The sequence below is a fragment of the Artibeus jamaicensis genome, unplaced genomic scaffold (assembly GCF_021234435.1).
Source record: "Artibeus jamaicensis isolate MK-2021 breed Jamaican fruit bat unplaced genomic scaffold, CSHL_Jam_final contig_1015, whole genome shotgun sequence".
In the NCBI taxonomy this organism is placed as follows: Eukaryota; Metazoa; Chordata; class Mammalia; order Chiroptera; family Phyllostomidae; genus Artibeus; species Artibeus jamaicensis.
The window spans coordinates 4698429-4722040 of NW_026521194.1; the positions used below are offsets into that span (position 1 = coordinate 4698429).

At 44.2% G+C, this 23612-nt stretch overlaps 1 protein-coding gene across 2 annotated transcripts in view; it reads left to right on the plus strand.

Moving 5' to 3' along the window:
- Positions 1–239: 239 nt before the first annotated feature.
- The window catches only part of AP1S3 (adaptor related protein complex 1 subunit sigma 3), a 56985-nt gene continuing 33612 nt past the window's right edge, over positions 240–23612 (plus strand). The window contains exon 1 of one of the 2 annotated variants that reach the window (XM_037139224.2): positions 240–322. In XM_037139224.2, the coding sequence (XP_036995119.1) occupies positions 320–322 (3 nt within the window). In that variant the 5' untranslated portion in view covers positions 240–319. Of the gene's footprint in view, positions 323–490; positions 569–23612 lie in introns of those variants that run through there. The other variant, XM_037139225.2, reaches the window with a different exon arrangement.

The window sequence follows — 23612 nt, forward strand, 5'->3', positions numbered from 1 at the left end:
GCGGGGCAGCCGAGGCCCACGCGCAGAGGAGCGCGCAGGTGGATTGGCACCTGAGGCCTCCTGCACGGCGCTGGGCGGGGCCGCTGCCGGGGGTGCGGGTGCCGGGAGGGCGGAGGAAGGGCGGGAGGGGAATCGGCTGGGAGGAGCCTGCAAACTTTCAGTTCGAGGGCATTGTGGGAAGCAGCCATGGTCTGAGGCGCGCACCTCACCTGTCAGCTGCGCCGGCCCCTGCGCTCCGCTCTCATTCTCCCGTGTACTGACTGCTCTCGCCACTCGGCACCAGCCAGGCTGGGGCGGCGGAGGCGGCGGCCCAGCCACCATGGTGAGTGCAGGCGATCGAGCCGCTCTGACTCGAGAGTGCGTGCTCCTGGGAGGCACCTGCGGCGCCCGGCGCCCGGAGGGCGCGCCGTCGCTCTTTGGGGACACCCTGCCCGGTCAGCTGGGTTCCCGGGCCAATCGGCGCATGTGGCCCCGCAGCCGAGACAGTGGGGACCTGCCGGGACACTAGGAACATCAGTCTGGGACTCTCGCGGCCACCGGGCACCGCTGCTTCATTCATTCGATCAAGGTTCGCTGAGTGCTTAGTCTGTGTCAGGCACGGTGCCAGGCGCGGGGGACCAGCGGGGGACCAGGTGGAGACTGCTATCTGGGGCTCACATTCTAGGAGGGAGACGTTTGATACACCAGTAACATATAGATAACCTCGGAGAGGAAGTGCTCTGATAGCTCAGATGGAGAGGATGCAGGGGTGGAGAGGAAGGTCTGCAGAGTGGGCGAGCAGGAAAGGCCCCCTTGAAGAGGCCGTGAGCTCCGAGCTGTTGGCGGTCCTGGAGGAGCCCTGTGAGTGGTGGCAGCAGAGAGAGCAAAGGCCAGACAGAGAAAGGTAGCAGGGCCTGATGAGGCAGGTCTTTATAAGCCAAGTTCAGGAGTTTAGTTTTTATTCCAATTGACTGCGGGGGGGGATACTTAGGAGCATTTTTGCAGGAAAACTAACCTTATCCTTTCTATACTTTTAAAAGATCTTTTTGGGGATGGGTGGAGAGTACAATGATGTGTGTGTGTGTGTGTGTGTGTGAAGAGGGTTGTCAGTATGAAAACAAGGAGACCAGTGGCGATGCTCCAGGTGACAAATCCTGGTGGCCCATACTTGGGTGGGAGCAACAGCGTCAGGCGTCTCTTGCTCTTGCGTCCTGCCCAGATGGCGTTTTGCGAGTGCCGTGGCCTGAGCTGCGCCAGACCCACTTCCCCAGCTGAGCGCACTCATCACATGCGAGGAGGAACAGAAGTGACCTGCAGGTCTCTGGGCCCAAGTGGGCCAGGAGAGGCAGGCAGGACAGGACCCCAGGCAGGACCCTGCGGGTTCGGAAAGTTGATGGACAAGGAGGGCCGTGGTGTGTTGAGCCCCTGGACGGGAAGACCACAGGTGTCGGTTTCTAGAAGAGGTTTGCCGCTAGGACTAGAGGCACTGTTGTTGTCTGTTGAAGGTTCCTTGTAAGTGCATCGTGATGCAAAAAGGAGGCTGTAAATAATGGAGCAGCTTTCTTGGCTTGCTCAGGTTTCCCAAGGAACAAGGTGGTGGCAAGCAGCGCGGCCCGCCGACAACATCTGCCTAATGGAGGGTGGAATGAGGACCTGGAAGTTTCGGAGCAGGACAGGCTGCTTCCATTCCCCAGGCTGGGCCAGGGTCCACGCTCACAAGAGCACATGCTGGAAAGGGTTCATTTTTTCTTGCTGGAGTCATACATACAATCAGCTGATCAGAAATGCGTGAAGCTTCCCTAGCTTCCCACCAGGTGTTGCCCAACAGGGAACATTAACAGTCTTGAGCGCTTGGGATAGGCCAAGCGGGATGCACAAGCCTTTGTGTCCATGATCTCAATCCTTGTGGATGAGGACAACAGGTGCTCTTTGCCCTTTACCTGCTCTGACCTGTTCTAGCAGCGTGTCCTTGGACAATCTCGTGACCTCCCTATGCCAGTTTGCTTATGGACATGGTACTTGTCCCAAACTCACATGGCTGGGGTTCTCAAAGGGCAGGCGGGGTACCCTGAGGAGTCCCTAAGACTTTTCAGAGGGCCAAAGGCCAAACTGCTTTCGTGACAACACATGATATTACCTGCCCCTTTTCATGTTCATTCCCACGTGACTGTCCATGGAGCTTTCTTGAGGCGCGTATGACCCGGGTGTTGGTTTAATGCAGAAGCATCTGGGAGAGTCGCGCTGCCGTCTGCTGAGCCAGACACTGCGGGCACCTGCCCAATGACAACAGTGCTACTCTTCTCAGAATTTTTTTTATTTTGCTTTGGAAAATATCATTATTCTTCGTAAAAAGTTATTTCTGTCAATGTGTAATAGCTTTATTTTTTTTTAAGATTTAACTTATTTATCTTTAGAGGGGAAGGGAAGGAGAGAGGGAGAGAAATACCAATGTGTGGTTGCCTCTTCTGTGTTCCCCGCTGGGAACTGGCCTGCAGTGCAACCCAGGCATGTGCCCTGACTGGGAATCAAACCGCGATCCTTTGATTTGCAGGCCCGCACTCAATCCACTGAGCCACACCAGCCAGGGCATATTTTTTTTTAAATTAAACTGGTAAATTATTTTTTTCTCTATTTGAATGCATAATATGTGGCTACAACCTACATAAACAAAAATTGGGGGGAATGTCAATTTTTTTAAAGGAATCAGAGACAGGGTCTGTGAGTTAGTGCAGATGAAAGTGTATGGAGCCGCTTTACCTACAGTAAGTGCTCAGTGACTGGGGTGTCTCATCTGTCTTTACTGTCGCCTGGTAGGGAAGACTAAGTGGCCCTCCTCCTTGCCCTGCTGGGCTAGGTTTTTGGGGGAGTGCCTCTTGTAACTCCCGTCTTTGTCCTGCTCTGTTCCTGGTTCCTGACTCTTGCCAACTCTTCCTCTAAAAAACTGGAAGGTGCTCACAGCATCGCACCCAGCACGTGCACCCAGAAAAGGGCTCCGGACTCCACTGTGCCAGGGATCCAGTTTTCTAGCACAGGGACTTCACACTTCAGCATCTTGGAGCTGTGTTTGTGTTTGGATCACACTGTGTGAATCAGCTCTGGCCTGCCTTTGTTTTAGAAATCTCTGCCTTGGAAAACAATGCTGGCGTTATCGTGTTTCCGGGGCTCTGAGCCGGGTGCACTTAAACATCTTGCTGGGAAGAATTTGCTATTGAATGGTTGAAATGGCGATGGGAGAGGTTTTTTTAAATGTTTCTTTATTTTCTATTTCCCTGCAAGAAGATAGCAGTGAGAATTTATAGAGTGACGTTTAAAAGGCTTCAGCGACACTGTTAGTAAAAATGCAGGGGACTTCGCTTGATGCAGGCCACATGCTCCTGAAAAGCTGGGGCGACTTCTAAAACACTTAAAAACTGCTTTTGAAATGTGATTAATCACCTTCTTGTGTTGCAGATCCAATTCTTTTTAAAAATATTTTATTGCTTTTACTGATAAATTCTTAAATAAATACAAGTCACGGCTCTGTGGCTTCAGTTTGTAAATTTTAGTTATTCAACATGCTGCGAGGTTAGTGTTCACAACAGCTAAAGAATGGGAGAAGAGTTAACATTTCTTGTTGGCTCTGGAAATGATCTAGTTCAGTATATCTAAACATAAAATCACTTGGGATCTTTAAAAATGATTGATGTCCAAGTCCATACCAAGCAGTTCATCACATTTCTGGGAGTACCACCAGGCTTCTGGAGTTTTTAAAAGTTCCCCGAGTCATTCTAAAGTAATCCTGGGCTTCACAATGTCTGGCAGAATTCTCTACTGCAGTTCTATGATGATTGATAAACAGCTGCTCAGACTCACTCCCTCTGGGCTCCACAGCAGGGTAGCAGCTTGAAAGGCACCAGCGACAGGGAGAGAGGAAGTGTCTGGCATCAGGGCGAGCAGAGGCCATTGTGCCTTTGCTAAACCCTGCCCCCCCCCCCCCAGAGCTGCTAAGCTGGTGCCCTATCTGAGACTCCATCAACCTGGCTCCAAATCCCATTCTTATAATGTGTGTTATTTATCTACACTGAGATAGACTGATTCAAAAAGTGTCAACTTTTGGGGGGCAGGTGGTGTTAAATCTTTGGAGAGAGAAGCTGAACTGTGAAGCCATTTCTTTATCAGAATTCATGTTAGTTTGAAGCAGCGTGTGTGAACCCATCTCCTAAATCATTTAATTCCATTTCCCATGTGCATTGGCATCTCTTTATATTGCAGAAAAGGTGAAAAGGAATTGGGGAAGGTTGGGGGGAGAACCCCAACTATGAAGCTGTCATGACCTCCCTCTCCACCCAGTACATTAATTTTATTGTCTGAGGCTTAAGTGAGTGGTAATCAGTGTGTGGTCACTTGGGCAGTTTAAATTCCAGGGAAGCCATCTGGGGGGGCAGGGGGGAGCAGTAGGAGGGAAGTGGCCCTCTGTGGTGTTCAGTTGTCCCAAGAGGGTTCACCCATAACAGTCATTTCCCACAGGTCTCCCAACCACATCAGGAGACTTGTCTTTGCCTCTTGCCAGGACCGTTTCATTACTAGTTCTTTTTCTGTGACAAATACTAACAATAGCTTACAATTTTTATGAGGCATTTTACTAACAGCAGATGGAAGGAAATGGTCAGTAAGTAGACTGCGTGTTTGCCACACTGTATTGTCAAGGTCTGCCCCTTAGGGTCCCATGAACTATTTCATTAGGGACAGACACAATAGGTCAAGTCGCCCACTCCCCCTCACGTGAATCAAGTTCTTTGAAGAGTCTCCAAAGATAGGCATTTTTTGACATCTTAGCAAATCATTCCTTCATTTAAAGAATTATTAAAGTATAGTTGTTGTACAATATTATACCATTTCAGGTGTATACCGTAGTGATTTGACATTTATATATCTTATAATGAGAATGTCTCAGTAGGTCTGGCAACCATCTGTCCCATATGAAGTTATGATATTAGTGATTCTATTTCCTGTGCTGTAAATTACATCCTTGTGGCTTATTTATTTTATATCTGGAACTTTGGACTTTTTACTCCTCTTCACCTTTTGCACCCACCTCCCCCACCCCTCTGGCAACCATTGATTTGTTCTCTGTGTATAAGAGTTGCAAATAACACAACACAGAAACAAACCCCTTCCATTTTATTACTGCAGCCAGAGATGTCCCAGAGATCCGAGATTTCACTGGGGCTCCTTCTTCCCCGGGGCCCATCCTTGCCCCTCACAGAGTCTCTCTTTCTGGAATATCTTCTTTCTCGGTTGGAATTCTTTGTTTCCCCTGAAGTATCCTAGCCATTTGCCCAGGAGGAACTCCCTAATCACCATTTGAAGCCCCCAGATCCTGGGTCGTGAGAGGATGTACACAGTTATTGGAGGCAAATGTCCCTCAGATGCTCTCAGAGGGGTACTAGACTGTCTCACCAGCACCCTGACTAGAGAAAATTCTTATTGTGTGGCTGCTCATAGCACAATAAGTTAAGAATTGTTTCAGTTAGAAATGAAATGCCATTGATCCTTATGAGAAAGGCCAGTCTCAAAAAAAATCTCCAGCCAAGTCCCAAATTGGAAAGATCTGGATTATGAGACAGCTTTCCCTAAATAGTTTCTGAAAAATGCCCGGAGAGAAAACAACACAGTCACTCCTTGGTCTCCCAGTGTGGTGGGGTGTAGACCTGAAGGATAGTCGGTCAGGAACGAAGGCATTCAGGACTTTATTTTGAACGTCCTTTTTGGATCCTTTCTAGCAGGCCTAGCTGAATAAGCCAGAAGCTTCCTACTTTCCTGAAACTTCCATTCTTGGTAGGAAGTTCCATGAACTTTCTAAATGCTTTGTATCAAGCACACAGAAGAGAATTATACTATAGCTCAAATTATACTATAATATAGTCCGAAATAATTTAGCGGCTGTATAAATGTAACTACTCTTTAACTGTTAAGGAGTTGAAATTACATTCGGCCCTTGGAAGGCACCCACGAGGCTGATGTGGCTCCCGGTGAAAATGAGTTTGACTCTCCTGCTATAGAGCTTTGCTAAGTCTTCCTGTCATTTTTACTTGCTGGAAATCGCCGACGTTTCCGAGGTGGGTGTGTGGGGACCTAGTTGAGACATGTGTATCAGGGAGTAATGCTGGCCTTGGGGACTAACTCAGGCCCAGACACCCACAGCCCTTCTTGGCCTGAGGAGGTGGGGCCGGTCCTCTGGCTGGGTAGCCTGTGCACGCTCACTTTCTGAACCAGTTCCGACTGAACACGGTGTTCAGGAGCATCTCCCGAATTCAGTTTCAGATCAGTGCTTTTGCTGAAGGCTGGTGGCTCTCCGTGTCCCCACGGAGCCTGGGGCGTGGGACGCCATGGCTCCTCCAGACCCGCTCCCCCCCACACTCTGTGTCTGCCCTGGTCGTGCAGGTGCGACGTGGCTCATCAGCTTAGATCGTGTACATTCTCCTCCCATTTGTGTAAGACAGACAGATACTCTACATGTAAACTGAAAACTTCCAGAATGGTATGTGGAGACAGTGCTGGGTCTCTAGGAAGGGCTCTTAGCATCTGGTATGGTCAGAAGAGTCTCTTTTTATTCTCTATTCTATTATTAGACACTTTAGTATTTTCTATTTGAAAGTAATATGTTTTTGATGATATAAAAACAACTTTATAAATATTGTTGTTTATGACTTCTCCAGCAAAACTCTGTTTTGTTTTTCTCTTTGTTTTGTAGCTTATTCAGCTTGCATGTGTTTGGAATCAGGATGGTAGCAAATTCCCTTAAAATGCCGTACACATGATTTCTCTTTGTCACTAACCTGGGCGCTTGGTCGGAGATCCAGAACTCCTAATTGTACTTGGCTTTCATCTGAGAATTGAGACTAGCTGAGGGGCAAAAATGTGAGCCATCTTTCTCACTTCAGTGATTGAAAACTTTTGGTAACAAGGGAGAGTAATATCTCTGGTTGTTTCACAGGACGGAACCATTAAAGTACAGAGCTGTTTGTCAGGTCAGGTAGGGATGGCCTCTCTGCGTTTGGCAGACAGCTGAACATTCCAGCGAGATTAAGAAGCCACATCCCTAAAAATGTCAGGAAAGACCTATCTGATCTGGGATCAGACGCAGATTATCACTGAATTGTTCTGTCCCCAGTTTCAATGTCTGCTTCTTTTCCTTGAAAAGAACACACAACAAAAACAATTGGGGGGCGGTTTTTCAGGCTGCAGATGAATCTGTAAGCGCCCCTGGGGGGAAACAGTAATGTCTCTTCTCAGAGAAGTGTGGGAATTTCATCAGGTGACAGAGCATGCTGTCAGAGGCGACCTCTCGGTCATGTGACACACTGAGCATTTTGCACAGCTTTTCATGAAGCCTTTGCTTATTCCCATCTAAGGCAGGTGTGGGATCTGGTGTGATGTGGCCGGCGTGGGGAGGTGGCGAGGTGGCCGGCCCAGGCACTGCGTGTGACCTCCGTGACTTTGGACACACAGCTCCTCCCTCTCCTCATCGGCCCACTTCCTCCGGGGACCTGAGGATTAAATGAGAGAATCCAGTTCAAGCCTTTGCACAGGGCCTGGCACCTGGAATTTATCCCATAAATGTTCACGAGACTATTTTAAGAGAATTAGGAAAAAGCTAATGAATCACTTTTAAATGGTTCATTAGGTTTAATTTTTTCCTCCCTGAAGAATATATTTGAGCTGGTGAAATAGAGAAACAAAATATAGACTGCGAGTATTGGGGAGGTGGGAGAAGGTATGTACAAAACATTTTTCTCTGATTTCTTAAACAAGCACTTGCCTTCAGTTAAGAAGCCACGTCCTTAATTCTAGTTGTTACATGTGAGCCCTGCCTTTCAAAGTCCATTTGGCCTCATGGTTTTGACACCCCCCAAAATTTAGATAATCTAGTCTATATCAGCAGTCTTTGGGAGTCTGGAATGTGTAACAAGACAGGTCAGATTGAACCTGAACTTTGAAACAGTATGATGGATGGATGTACTGTCTCCCACCTCCTGACGAGTTTTGTTCGTAACTGTAGGTATTGTCATCAAGGCACAGAGGCCCTGGGGACTGATTTTTAATGAGGGCTGAGCAGGCTGCAGTGGGGAGAAAATGAAAGTTCTTGATAAACATTTAAGTGGTCATTACCATGCAGGGTGCGGAGTTTCACATACTGAGCATATTTAAGCATAGCCTCTTAAATGAAGTTGTTCCTCATCACAAAAGAATTCACATTAAGATCAAATAAGCATCACTATGAAATATGAATAAGGTCCCAAGTGATTAATGTTTCATTCAACTTCAAAGTCATACTGAAAATTGCCTGGAACTTTCACCCCCTATTTCCGGTATCTTTATTCTCCTTGAAAGATTTGAAACAGAACCAAAGGCCAGTCTGCCTCTCAAAAGACTCCAGAAAAAAAATCTAGTTAGAGGCATATTTACTATAAGACAAAATTAACCAACTAAGAGTATCGTTGAGATCATCTAGGTTGATTATTCTGTCCTGAGGAAATGGTACGGGGAGAAACAGTCTGTGAATCACTCTTCATGGTTTTTTTTTCCCCACTCGTTAATCTTTGGGTTCTAACTGTGGAGGTCATTAGAAAAGCAAAACAACTAAGAGGTCTGTTTCCTGATTAAGAGATACTGTGCTGTTGGGAAGGAATTTCTCACATGCATGGCAGACCCCGCTGAGGACCAGGGTGGATAATGCAGCTCTGGAGCATGTCGTTTGGGTTATAGAATTGCTGCAGGGAGTCTGTGGAGGGGCCGTGGGAGGGGTTCTGGAGGGACAGGTAAGGGGCTGAGCCCCAAAGGGTGGGCCACCCTGCCGTCAGCTTTTCAGAGCAGAGTGTGGGAATGTATGTGTGGATATGTGTGTGGGAAGGGGCTACTGTGTGGACCGAATGGAAGGGTGGCTTTAAGGAAATCTTTGTCCTGGAGGAGGACATTTCCCTCTGCTGAGTCTCCCCGCCCCCCCTCCCCCAGGAGCAAGTCTCTCACTGACTCCGCCTCTATCCTTCCCTCCTCTGACTCTGCCTTCCCAGCAGCCCCCTTGAGAGATGATTTCTCTAGAATATTTGGGCAATGACATTTCTCACAAATGGACTTTATAGATAACTGAAAAGGGCAACCTTTAAAAAATTTTAGAGTTAAAAAGTAAGTATTAACACCCTCCTTAAGCATTAGGGGAAATGGGTCAAGATTCATTTAAATCTCGTCCAGAGCCAGGAGGAGCCTCGCTTCATGCCGCTGCATGGACTGGAGGCAGCTGGTGGACTTAGCGGCCGAGGTACAATGTTACTGAAGTCTCTAGTGTACTTAGGGATGTGCGTGTGTATGTGTTTTGCCTCTGAGAGGGTTAGTTCCCTGCTGTGTCTCTAAAACACTGTTATCCCCCTCTACAACCCCCTGTGTCTTCCCCAAGTTTTCTTTCTCCAACACTTTAAAGTCTGTTTTGAGAGGGGACACTTTTTCGAATAGCAGCATGGAACCAACCCCACTAGAAAGACCGGAGAGCGCCATGCTTGGAAGCATTGCTGGACTACAAGGTGAGGGGGTTTTTCAGTTCCTCCACCCAGCTGTGCCCCTAGCAGAGACCTTCACCAGGTCACCTAAGTTCCCAGAACATGCCCTCAGCTGTCACACCAGGAGAACTTGGGCCTGAGATATGATCTTGAAAACCTTTTTTGGCTCTCACACTCTGTTATCAGCAACAAGAAAATCATATGCCTCTCTAATCCTAACATACATTAGTATTGGAACGAGAAGCAGGGCTAGCCCGGGGCCAAGTGGTTCGTCCGTGTGTCCTTGGTGTTGCTGTGGACCGGGAGCTGGGCTTGTTCTAGGTGCAGCTTACAGGCGGGGCCCTCGTGTGCACAGCTGACATGGAGGGACAATGGCCACCACAGCAGAGTGTGTGTGTGACTTTGTGTGGGTCATAGCACTGCACACCCCTCTGTGTGTGTGTGTCTACTTACTGACCATATAAAGTGAAGTTGGGGCTCCAATCAGGTGAAGTGTGGGAGCAGGACAGCATTATCATTTTGCCGGAGGTGCACAATTACTAAATACCTACTGTGTTCTGTACTCGGAACTGGAGATTATCAGGAGACATAAAGGGAACAGAAGTAATTATGCCTCTGATGCCACAGAGCGGGAAATGTATGCAGGGAGCGGCTGGCATGCTACCCTCCGCTGTGGGTTTCTTCACGAGGGCTGCAAACAGATGTGGTCAGGAAGGGTTAGGGTAGACGGGCAGTGTGAATTCTGAGAGGTTCCGAAAGGTGTTGCAGACTTGGTTTGGTGAGGAGCCCATTTCACACATGGGGGAGGAAGAAGGAGCTGGGGAGTGAGATGGGTCCTAGCCACGCACGTTTCAAGGTCTATAAGTGGGTTATTGTGGCTGCATTTGGCGATGAGTTTGGAAAACATCCCACCCTCTCTCTCATACACACATATCTCATACACACTCTGCAGAAATTTAGTTCTGAGTCATTGGGTGGAGAAGGCTGAATGGCAGAGGAGGTTGTCTCCCTGCCGTTGGCGGGGAGAGCAGCCCAGGAAGGTGTGCTGTGTTTGTTTGCAGAATCCCCACTGCATAGATGCGGTATGTGAGCCATGTCCCAGGACTGCTGGGACCAACTGCTAACCTAGCCCTCTGTTCCACTGTTTCGTGCGTCTCAGGAGCATTACGCACACATGTAGATCTGATTGGCTTGAAGTTATAAAGTGAAATTTGAAGTTTGATGTTCATTTCCTTCTCTATTAGGTAAGTTGAGCGAGCCATCCTTTCGCATCTCAGAAAAACTTGAGCCTGTCTCTCCATCTGGTCATTTTTTTTTTAATTCCCTTTTTATTGAGATGCACCCACTGATCATGAGCTTGGAGGCTGGGGCAACATCAAATTGCTGTCACATTTCCTTCTTTTTTTGAGATACAACTGACATATCACATTATATTAGTTTTAGGTATACAATATAAGGGTTCGATATATGTGTATATATACATACACATGAGATGTGTATATATACATACATGTGAGATGAGCACTACCATACGTCTAGTTAACCTTCAAAGTCGTTTTCTAAGAAATTCAGGCAATGCGTATTTATTTGTTAAGCAGCTTAATGTCATTGCCTATTAAAATTCATTAAGCTTATTGAAAAATAAAACATTTAAAACATAATAGATCGAATGCAAAAACTTCAACTAAGCCTTCTTATGTGAAGCATTAGGGAACCGGTGTTTGTCCTGTCCCAACTGCAAGATAAGTGATTTTCAATCTGAGAAAAAAATCCTTTTTAAAAGTGACTTCCTTCAAAATCGTGGGCTTGTCTCATTAACTGCTGTCTATCCATAATTATTAGTAAAATCTATACTGAAAGTGCCTCAGACCAGCAACCAGCTTAGTGAACACTGTGCTGATAAAACTCGTGCTGGTACAACCTCTGCTCCCCATAAGTCAGTGGCAGGCCCAAAACATGAGTATTTTGAAGGCCACACTAAATCTTTCTAACAAGATTTATATTGAGACTTAAAAAAAAAAACCCACAGCTTCTAAACCCCCTTTTCCTGAGTTCCCTTTTAGAACCTGTGAATATAATTGTATTTTATCAGTAAGAGTTCAAAGAACAGAATACTTAAGATAACTAACTTTGCATAATCATTTATTTTTACAAGTATTTATAACATGAATGCCTCTATAATATACTTCTAATTTACAGTTATATTTTGTACTAGAGTCTCAACTACGGAAGCTAAAAATGTTTTGGACCTTGAGCAAAAGTGACCAAAAAAAAAAAAACCCCACAAAATTCTTTTTTGTTAACTGTGAAATAAAGTAACCGCTAACAGAGTAGGACTTTCTTTTCTTTACAAAGCACCCTTTTCCCCCTCCCTAGTTTTGTTGAGAAATAATTGACCAAAACATGTTGGAGGGTATTTTCTGGGTTTTTTTTTGTATCATCCTTGAAAGATTTATAATAAAATTAGTGTTATTGCCAATTGCTCTGTGTTTATGGGTGCCAGTGACTATAATTTATTCTGTAGCTGCAATTGCTAATGTTAGGTTAGATTCCTGAATTTTTAAATATTTAAAATATTTGGCAAGGGAAAATGGAGTGTACTTTTCTTACATTGCCTGTTTGTCTACTGGGTGATGTAAAGAATGGTTATTACCAGCAAAAGTGACCCCCAAATATCTGTTCTATTCTCTTAAAAATTTTCACACTCTCTGGCCGATCCAGTGAAAGAAGAAACAAGTGTTCAAAATGGAAGACGCGAAGTCCATGTTCAGCTCTGGCTGCATGTAGCTGATTGCTCTGTGCTGGGCCCAGTCTGCTTCCGAATAGGCGGCTGGAGGCCTCCAGGTAAAGAACAGGTGCCCTTTAGCTAGTGCTTGCTTATTTCACTGCTCACCCTTAATAAAGTCACATTTGAAGAGTAGAGAAAGCCCATCAAGGAATTATATAATGAGATTCGCAAGAGGCCAGGTTCACTCTTAAGGAATTAGCCCCGAGGGTACTTTAATGGCAATTAGAATAGTATTAAACTGTTTCTCCATGACTGAAGCTTAAATCCATGACTGTTAAATAATGTCATCTTAAAAGCAGCTGATGGTTCTTACAGTTTTGTGGGATAAGAACCCTTTTGGGAATCTGCTAACTCTTCTGGATCTTCTCTCTAGAGCAGTGCTCACAAACCCAAAGTTTTGTATATACTTTCTGGAAGTCTACTGACACCCCTTTGCCCTTCCAGATTATTCTCACTAGATTTGGGGCATTTCTTGTAAAGCTGCAGAATCCTGTCTGAATTTAATACCTAGCTCTCCATCTATAGCTTGATGACACTGGGAAAGTCTTCTAAATGCTAATAACGTAACTTTTTTTTGGTCTTCAATCTTGTTACCTCCCCTAGGTGGGTGGATTAAACAACATAATGCACTCGAAGATGCTCAGCATCGTGCCTACCACGCACCGGGTCACGTTTACTGATAAATACGATGTCATGTGGAATACCCACTTCAGATTAGTTGAGCAGCAGATTTGAGTCATCCTGTCCCAATGTCTCCTAGAGATGTTAGAGGATTTCCTGGGAGAGCATAGGGTCAGAGTGGTGAACGTTGAGGGGCCACTGGCAATGCCTTGGGTGTGTGCTGTTAGCTGCCTTATCTACCTCCACCCCAGGGAAACAGGTTAACAGCGGATACTCATAGAAGCCAGACAAGACATGTTTTCTCGTAGAGATGTGCTCATGAGTTTTTCCAAACTGTCTTCTGTTTTAAAGATGCTAAGCAACCACTTCTGTTAATACTGCTTTCTTCAGACCAGTCCCTGTAGGGTAGCTCCTAGGACCATTATCTGGTTGTCATTGTAGCCATATTGTACTGTGACCATGACATGGCCATGTTGGTTGGACTGTGTCTTCTACAGATGGCTAATATCGCTCGCTGCCTATGGGCTGTTTTGTTGCCAGGTTATGGGGATTACCTGTAGTCTCTTGTGACCAGACTGCAGCATTGTTGACGCTGTGTGTCTAACACAGATTCGAAAGGTTCCTGTAGTGTAACCAACAGTCCTATCTATACCGTGAGCATGTGAAGCCTGCCTGTGGCTGGTGGGAAGGACTGAGGCATGGATGGAGGGAAGACCTCAGGCTTTAGAGTCGCGCAGGCCTGTGTCGGGACCCTGTCTGCTGTTTCTGAGCCTTTGAGCTCAGTCCCTGACTTGGCGTTGTGGCATCTCCATGGCCTCACGGACTCCACTATCTGTTCCTTGCCAGTGATTGTTATGACTGGGATGCCTGTGGCTAATCACATTTCCTGCTTCTCTTAGCAACATTTTGTGTTCGTGGCCTGGAACACTGGCTTTGCCCAGAGAGGGCCCTCTGATCTTTCAATTTGTTCAGAAAAGTGACTGGTTGAAGTAGTTTTTTTCAAATGTGTGGGAATGGAAGGAATAGTCACCCACTATCTGTCATAGATATTTATCTTTGAATATATTACCTTATGTTCCTAATTTAACCAATGAACCCAACTAATGATTAAATTCATTCTGGTAGCCTTGTGTTCTATCTATGGAATGCAGCGTAATGTACACATAGAATGGTTTAAGTGTTTGGATTATGCTGTGGAATTAAAACAGAAATCTTAAGACCCATTGCCTTATTTTCCGTACCTGGTTCACATATCAGGTTGGTTTTACCCATGATGCATCATTCATGTTAGGTTGGTGAGCACCACAGCTGACAGAGATCTCAGGTTGGCTTATAAACTTCAGAGGGAGAATGATTATTATCTGAGAGTTGGATCAGACCCCAAAGAATCATTGCTTTGGTCTGTCTGAAATGAATTAACCCAGTCTCTCAGCTTTCCTTGGACAGTATCCAAAATCAACCCTGGATGGTTCTCTTAGAATTAGCTTCTCCCAATTCTTCCTCCCAAAGAATACGTGTCACATACACAGAGTCCATGACTTACCAAGCAAGGAGATCCAATGACAGTCCTTAGCTTTATAGCAAAAGATAGTCAAAGATTTTCCAGTGAGGTTTATAGAACATTGATATTAACTTTCTGAATCAATGGAATTATATATTTTTACAATTTTATTTATTTAGTTTTGGAGAAAGGGAGACAGAGAAACATCAATGTGTGGTTGCTTCTCATGCGAACCCAAATGGGGACCTGGCCTGCAACCCAGGCATGTGCCCTGACTGGGGATCGCACCAGTGACCCTTTGGTTCCCAGGCCCACACTCAATCCACTGAGCCACACCAGCCAGGCTTCAATGGTATTATTTTACTAACTCTATCAACCCTAAAGCTAAAGTAAAAAACTAAATGACATTCATTTAAAGTGAATATTCGGATTTTGTTGTTATTGTCAGCCTGAGATCTCCAGTACAGTCTTAACATGTGTGTATTTTCTAATTTCATGTACAAACCTCATTTTGATTGAAGTACAACCAAGAGTTTCTATACATGAAACATAAAACTGTTCTGTGGATGTTTACTTGATCCGTGAGAATTTTGTGTGTAAGGTTTATTGGGATCATTGGAAACCTAGTCCTGGGAACATGCCCCTGATTATTTTGTCATGGAGGGAGGCCAGGGATGGTCTCAAAGTCAGCTTTTAAGTATATTTGGTTCTAGAATTAGGTGATGTCTGAGAAGCAGCAAGGCCAGCTCTGTCATTTTTGCCTCTTTATCACACAATACTGATAGGCGCCGTCTCTGTGTGTAGGCTGCAGGCTGTGAACCAGAGAGAGCAGGACAGAAAGGCGAGGCAGAGAACAGCCACTGCCCATTGTTAGAGCACAGAACAAAGAGCAGAGTGTGAGGCAGCCAGCGATGCCAGCTGCGTGGTGTCCGCTGTGGCCTCTTCCCCATGATTTCTTTTCCAACTTGCTTTTCTCCGTCTTCCTCTCAGTGGAAGTCACAGGGCATCAGGACCTGAGAGCCAGAGGGATGAACAACCAAGGCCACTTCCCTATTCTGAAGCCACTGGCATGTGAGAAAAATGAAGTGCCCGGGCAGAGCTGTGCATGGTGTGGCCTTGAGCTTAGCAAGCCAATGCATGTAGTGTGCATACAGCGCTGTGCACTTTCAGTTTGCTTTTTGCTATATGTTTTAAGGATGTATAGAAATAGATTGATTCACTCTGTAGTATTCCAGGAGCTGGAGCTGGCAATGGGGCACAGACTTATAGCTGGGTGAAGAACGTCTCTGTCTTCAGTTTCATAGGGGTTTCTCTGCGATAGCCTGAATAACGGACAATTCTGAATTTGAGATCCTCTGTGGATGTGAGGCCTGCCCACTCCTTCTCACCCGTTTCATTCAACAGGCTTCCTCCGAGTCCAAGGATGGTTTGTCTGTATCGGCGGTCCCACCCATGGGCATTCATCATGTCCACGTTGAGAAACGGCTTACAGGAGGGATGCGGGACTGTGTCCGAGTGGGTTGGCTGGGCTGTGACCTCCAAACAGGACTGTAGCTGCTAAAAATATTCAGAGGTGGGGATGTGCTGCCAACCTGCCTGGTTTCTCAGTCCAGTTCTACTACTTAGAGCTGTGTGACCTTGGGCAAGATACTGAACCTCTCTGACCATCAATTACTTAAATGTTAAAGATGGAAAAGAATTATTATTCCTCTCATCCATTTTTTGTGGGGATTAAATGATGTCAAGTATTTAGCACTGGGTCTGACATATAATAAATGCTATTCCAAATAATGAGCAATAGTAATAAATTAGCGTTGTTTACTGTTCTATTCATTCTTCTCCCCAGGATCTTACTTCGTTTACTCTCTTGTTTTGGGCTCGTATAGGCCAATGAGTACACTGCATGGAGATGCTTGGTCTTCGGTGTAAATTCCAAAAGACAACTTTGGAAGCCACAGAAAAAGCGCTCACTGATATTTTGTAATATGCGTTCTGAGGTCCAAATGACACACCCGCAACCACAGTGGAAGGAAAGTGAATGGGTTTCATTGTTTTTATTGATAGTTTTGAGTCCAGCTTCTCTGGGCCTGGTGTGAACTGAAGAGCAGGGTATTTAGAAAACTGCAGAAGACAGGGGAGGGTGGTGGGGTGAGGTACCATTTAATTTCCCTCTGCCGTGTGTTAAGGCACTGAGTCTAAATTTTCACTGGCCCTGCCGCATTTTGCTTTGGTCAAAAGACAACTGTACATATCTGAGATTCAGACCCCCACGCTCTCGTCCTGACTCAACAACAGCTTGCCAGCTGTGTGTCTTCGGGCAGTGGCTTTTTCTCTGCAGCTGAGCTTTCATTAAATTACATCCATGCTTCTATTCAGCTTTAGCATTCTGCCAACTCTCTGGTCTATGGTATTAGGATTTTTCGTGTATATACAAGTTTAAAACATCGCTCTCTGCTCTTGATCCATGTAACTCTTTTTAAATTTCTAAACAAACAAACAAACAAACAAACAAAGATCCCAAAACATCTCCAAGATTGATTTTGAATGAAATAGAGAAAGGCCAGTGGACTCATTAATAGCCCAGATTTGGGAAGAGCCATGGCCTAGATGTGAAGGCATCTTGATGTTGGAAGGCGTTCTATTATGTCATTCTCGGTATTATTTAGAGAAGTGTTATTGTGAAAACCTGAAGCCCGTGATGCGTGTGGGATCAGTATTCACTCTGGAGTTCTGCAGCTGGTGGACACTGCTGCTGTTCTGTCACTTGAGTGACACCTAGAAACACTGACCATAAAGACAGCATCTGGGGATGGATAGTGACAAAGGCTTGGGTCCCCATTCTGAGCCTATTGGTTTGCAAATGAAAACTTTAGTTTTTCCAGGAAAAAAAAAGTGACGTGGTGACCCCTCATGAATGATATTAAGGACACTCTTAAATTTTGAAACTTACCTAAAGTTTCAGGTGTCCTTAGAAGCTTGTTTGCTGCTTATTGTACCATGGTTGTTCTCGTAATTCAGGTGCATGCCAGACACACGACCCGGTCTACTTCCGTGTTGTCAAAATATTCCCTTGGATTGTTATTCGTTTTCTGATTGTTTATTGTCTCTGCCCCATTTTCTGGGAGAGGGTAGTGTGAGATGTATTGGAAGAGCAGATATTTGATAGCCAGTCGAAAAGTTAAATATGAATGTATTCATTTTGTGTTCAGTTAAATGTTTAGTCCTCATAGCAGTGACTTCATAATTGTTAGTCTTATGGATAAATGGCTAAGGGAGATTTTCTTTGACTGGGCACTGATGATGGAAGGTTGCTTTTTAAAATTTTTACTGTAACATTTATAGAAAAAACTCCTGGTGTTCTCATGTTGCTCTTAGTGTGCTTTTTTAGGCTTACTCACCAAAGATGGACACCAATATACTCGTATGTTGATATTCTGTCAACAGTTCCCAAAGAAATTACTTTACCTTCTCTCCTACAAGCGAGATTCTGCCATTCAAATGTGAGGCAATGATGGATTTAGAGACCATTTGAAACCCATCAATATTATTCTAAACATTAATCTTCTAAATTTTCACAATTCTATCGTAAGTTAACTGAATAATTACGTTTTCCACATCACATTTTTTTTTGTATTATGAAATTCTCATTGAGTAAATTATTGTTTCTTCTTCATACGAGAGCTGACTTGCTGCAGTAATTCATTCATTCATTCATTCACTAAGAATTTAGTGAGGGCCTACTATGTGGCAGGCATTGCTCAGGAAGCTTGGGATACATCAGTGAACAGAAGGCAAAGTTATTCCATGGAACATACATTGTAGAACGTGGAATAATGACGATAAAGTAATAGGTCAGCAAGACAGCTGTAAGACTGTGAAGAATAATGGAGTGCATCAGAAGACCAGGAGTGTGGGGGGAGCACAGTGATGGTGGTACATGTAATACAGGGTGGGCTGGCTAGGCCTAACCAGGAAGTGGATATTTGAACAGAAGTGTTGGAGGTGAGGGGGTGACCCATGCAGGTATCTGGGGGAAGAGAGTGCTGGGCGGAGGGCACAGCTGGTGCCACGACCCTGAAGTGGGGTGTGCCTGTGAGGCTGGGACAGGGTGTCAGGAGGAGAGCAGAGGATGATGCCAGAGGTAGAGAGGGGCACTTCGAGTGGGGCCTTGTAGGTCATGGTAAGGACTTGGCTCTTGCTTAGAGAGAAGGTTTTGAGCAGGGAATGACCTACTGAGACCTACGATAAATCTGGCTGCCTTATTAATACCCACAGTAAGGGAGCAGTGGATGAAGTAGTTGTTATGCTCTTCCTAATGAGGTCTCCTAAAACTCTACCAGCCTGTCAAAATGGAAAGAAAATTAAATTGAATTTCTGAGGACATTTAAGTCGCACTGTGTCCTGGTGCATGAGCCTAGTGCCTTCAAGTTGATTTGCCATCAAAGCATCAAAACTTAGGGGTCTGTTTAGGTCTGCCTTAATGAAAAGATGAGTCGCTGAGAGTTAGAAATTCTACATCTTACAACGTTCTGATGTAAAAGTGATTGAAAAGAGCCCTTCCTTCTGCGGTGGCCTGCGGAATGACAAAAGATAGTAATAATAAAGACGTAAACATCCCTGCTTCTGTGTAACATTAGATTAGACTAGGATTTGAAATTTACCCAAAGGGAGGGGGCTCCTGGGGGCAGGGTAGAGGGAGCACTTCCCTACTGCCCCCCACCCCAGACCTCAGGGTAGTGCCGACTCAGCTGCCAGGTCCAGCAGGTTGTCACAAGCCTTGAAGCTCAGTCTACCTGTGTCACCTCCTGCGTTCTGCGGTCTTCCTTTGCCACGAGGAGGAATTTTATGGCAGCTACTTCACTACTTCTGAGTGAGAACAATGCACGTGGATACTAGGCTCTTTCTTGACCTCGTCCCAACATCAACAAAGCCATGTTTTCTTGGGCTGGATGTTTTGGAGAGTGGGGTGTGTGTGTGTGTGTGTGTGTGTGTGCACACATGTGTGGGGCACAGTCCCTGTTCCAGTGTCCCTGAGTAATGAGTGGCTCAGCCTCCAGCTGTCCAGCAGAAGTGCTGAGAACAATTATAACTAAATCATGTAGACTGCTTGGGTAACCAGGAAGCCCAATTCTTCCCTTCCTGCGTTGGAGTATTCTCTATTGTCCTAGCAATCTTTATAATTTATTAAATTATGATAATTCATTATTACCGAAAATCTGAAAAAAAATGTAAAGAGAAAAATAACCCGCTCCCCCCCACCCTAAATGATGCCTTGAGAGAACCATTGCAATCTTGTTTATACTATTGCTTTTTTCTTCTAATATAAAAGGTAAACACAAACAATAGCTCAACTTATTGGGGTTCAAAAAGAATATTTATAATCTCAATCACATGTGCATAAAGAATTTACATATATTCTAAATACTAAAATTATGAAGTTGCTTTTTAAAATTAAGAAGAGTAAAAAGGAGAATCTAACAGATACAAGATAATATGTAGCTAAAATGATACAAAGTAGAGCTAAATTACATAAAATGATTTAAAAATAATGAGGTAAATGATATAAAATATATAGCTAAAATGATATAGAAGCCACCTTTTCTTCATATCAAAAGCTGAAATGTGACCATGAGTTTCACTGGCATGCATTTCACATTTACCAGCGTGATTACCAAGTTGGGGTTTGGTTGTTCACTCAGTTGGAACCTGTCTGGTTTCTTTTTAACTTGGCAGGAGTGCCTGCTAGAGTTCTCCTAGTGTTTGTGTTCAAGTCTGTCTTTATTTTTATTTTTCGAGACGTCAGACGTTTCACATTCTTTCTCTCTCTTTCCCTCCCTGAAATTTGGGAAACCTTTCCTTTGTATCGTACCAACTCTTCTTAACATTTGTGATTCCGTATTTTATCCATAAATGTTAGAAGGGAGGTTTCTGCTGTACTCAGACTAGTGAAGGCACAGCAACTATTCAGATGTAACCTCAGAATCATTATTTGCAAAGGTCCTGCAAAAAATTGTAGCTAAATTTTGTATACTACTTGGGTGAAATGAATAAGGCAAAAAAAGGAAGGGGTGGGGAAAACCTCAACTCACTAAAACCTCAAAGCAAAACAAATTTCAGGTCAGCCTGTAAGAAACCATAATACATATTTTTAGAACTATATGATGGTGGAGGTAGTTCCTGACTATAAGAGGCATGAGCATAGGCTTGTTCGTTTGGAATGATATTGGATCCACATCTAAAGTATCAGATGAGTCATTTACCCAGCAGAATACACTGTGAGACTGAACTATTTTGTCTTGACATCAGAAGTATAGCACTGTAAAGGCTTTCTGCTACAATCTTCAGAAACCTCTCTGGAAATTTTGCATAAGTATTTATTAAAGCGGCAAGAGTCACTATTTCCTTCATCCAAGTCCATTGACAGGTTTCAAGGCTCCTTTCAAGGCTGGCCTTCCCTTTGCCAAGCTGTTCAGAGCTAAGCTCTTCCTGAAGTCATTTCCCTATGAATGTTTTCTCATGGGTTCTCTTCACTTGACTAAAAGTGTATACCTATGAATGTCAAGCCTATATCATTTCAGCTGTTAGTTTAAGGTGGTTTTCAACTAAGTAGGGCTGGACTGCCCATTTCCTACAACATTGTTCCAAAGTTAAGTTTTTTCTTACGATTGAATATTCAAGATGGACATACAAACACAATACACAGCTTTTATCATTAATATCCTAACTTGAAAAACTCCCCTTCCTTTCATTGGATTCAGAAGATCCTAGGCCTTTTTACTCTCCCATGGTTTGAAATCAGTGACCTGGAACACGGGAAGAAAGGAAACTGTGGCCTTGGCACAATGAGATGTGCACTTGGGTGTGTATTGTGAAGTTAATTGGCTGTTACACCTCCTCGCTTCAGCCTAGTGTGGCAGTCAGTAATTTGGAGGGTTTGGGATGCGTGCTCAGCTATTGCCCGATGGCTGTTCGGTCATGCCCGAGCCATGGGTGGGACCTGAATTTTGGAGCATGAATCCAGGCATCCCCTGGGGGCTTCTACATGTCTAGCTCTACCCGGCTGTAATCATAACTTCTTATTAAAAGACCATAGTTCATCCAATGGGAAAGAGAGACTGGTAGGATGGGTCACAATTCAGTGTCCTGTTTAAGCGGGAAGAAAGCCGTCCTTGCCCTCCTCATTTGTGCTGTTCATTCCACCTTTCAAGGTCAGGAAAACCGTACCCACTCTCCTTTGGAGCTGACACTTCTATCTTCATGGTGCCTCTGTCTTGGTGTGGTTACCTCAGACTTCCCACGTGGTCTTTTAAAGTCAGGGATACAATTTGTTACTGAAGAGATAACAGGAGGCCTGCCATCCTGGGACTTTGACGAACAGTTATCTTTGAGAACACACTGTGGCCTGACCATCGCCTTTACCCTCATACTAGTTGCCATGCTATTAGGTTAAGACCAATTGATTGTAAAAGCACTTACATGTGGAATTCTGAGCGGTAACATTTACCAACACCAAAACTGCATTCTGAAATCGGGGCGTTATACATATTACTAACTGGATCCAATTTTCCCATCCCATTTTGGTTCCTTTGGACTCGTCTTGGATATAAATTTAAAAGTTAACTGGCTGTGTTTGACTTTGAATAAAGCGTTAACTTTCTGGAAGAGGAAGACCTGTAAGTGAATGTCTCACCTATGAGAGGATAGATGTTGGAGTTGCAATGGGTTGTTTTCACCGAGCACTGGTGATTGACAAGAAGAAAAACAGATCTTCTCACTTGACTGATAGTAGATGTGTTTGCTTGCATTTGATAACGTCATCGAAATTTAAAGTCACTTCGAACAGGGTTCACACAGTCACAGAAAAAGGCTGGTCTGTACTGGCAACTAGTACAGAAATTTTGATTGATGGAAATATTCAGATTTTAGCACAATTACATAGATTGTAGCAATGGTAAAACCATCCTACTGTGGTTCTAGTATATTCTTGTTTATGTATCTGAGGGTGTACATACTTACTGTAATTTTATGTGTATTATTTGTTCAGATATATTCCTGAACTATTGGTTGGCAGAAAGATATTTCTTTTGAGAAATCTGGATAGTGAAATGGAATCAAAACTTTAGGGAAAATGCTCCTCATTGAAACCATTGATGAAACTTAAGAATTTATGTAACCCTGAGGTTGAACACATGTCAAAGTAATGCGGGAGAAATAACCTTTAAAATGAGCCTTTTGCTCATTAGGGATTTGTGAGGTCATTTGTTCAAGCTGCTTGAGATACATCTTTAATACAGTCCACAGAGTGACTAAGAATATAATTTATAATTATGTCAACTATTTTTGGAAGGTAGGATTCATTATTGGGAATCAAAACGTCAGAAGATCGTTAATACTTTTACACTGCATTCTATAAAAAATTACTTTTATATGTTCTTATGTTGAAAAACTATCAACTGTTTTATCCTGGCAAATAATCACTATTAATTTTTCTTACACTGTTATAAAATAACAGTAACTGGGACTTTTTATATAAGCATTGCTGACTACATGGTTCATTACTGGAAATGATTCATAATTGGAAAATGGTTCATTATTGGAAAATACTGAGATCCCCTAACCTACGCAGTATTATATATATTTTTCTAGGATATTTTGAAACTCTCTCTTTCAGTGAATTCAAAATTGAAAAGAAATAGACAAACAGCGCAGAATATAACCTTTCTCACCAGGTTGGACAGATTTGCTTCAGGGAGTTAACGGGTAAGGGCAACCCGTTTAACTCTTCTTGATGAACAGCACCAACCATGGTGAACTTGGGCCTGGATCCTCTATCTGATTTTACTCACTCCCTGTGTGGTCTTGATGAGTCATTTCCTGTGTCAGTGCCTCAGTGTTCTCGTTTACAAGTACAGATTGGAGCAAATGATTTAGGAGAGTTCTCCCAGCTTCGTTATATTCTCAGCCGCTGACTGGGTGGAGGACAGTCTCTACATTGCAGAGGACCTTGAAACTTGACCTGACAAAGTGTTCAAGCCTGTTGCCACCTCCATGACGACCCCCTTTCCTTTGGTTTATCTCCTAATCCTCCTAGGTTCCTTGGCCCACAAAATTTGCCACCACACTTGGGAATTATTCTGGACTCTTCTCTGTTTTTCACACCCACAGCCCACCAAGTCCCCCTGGTTCTATT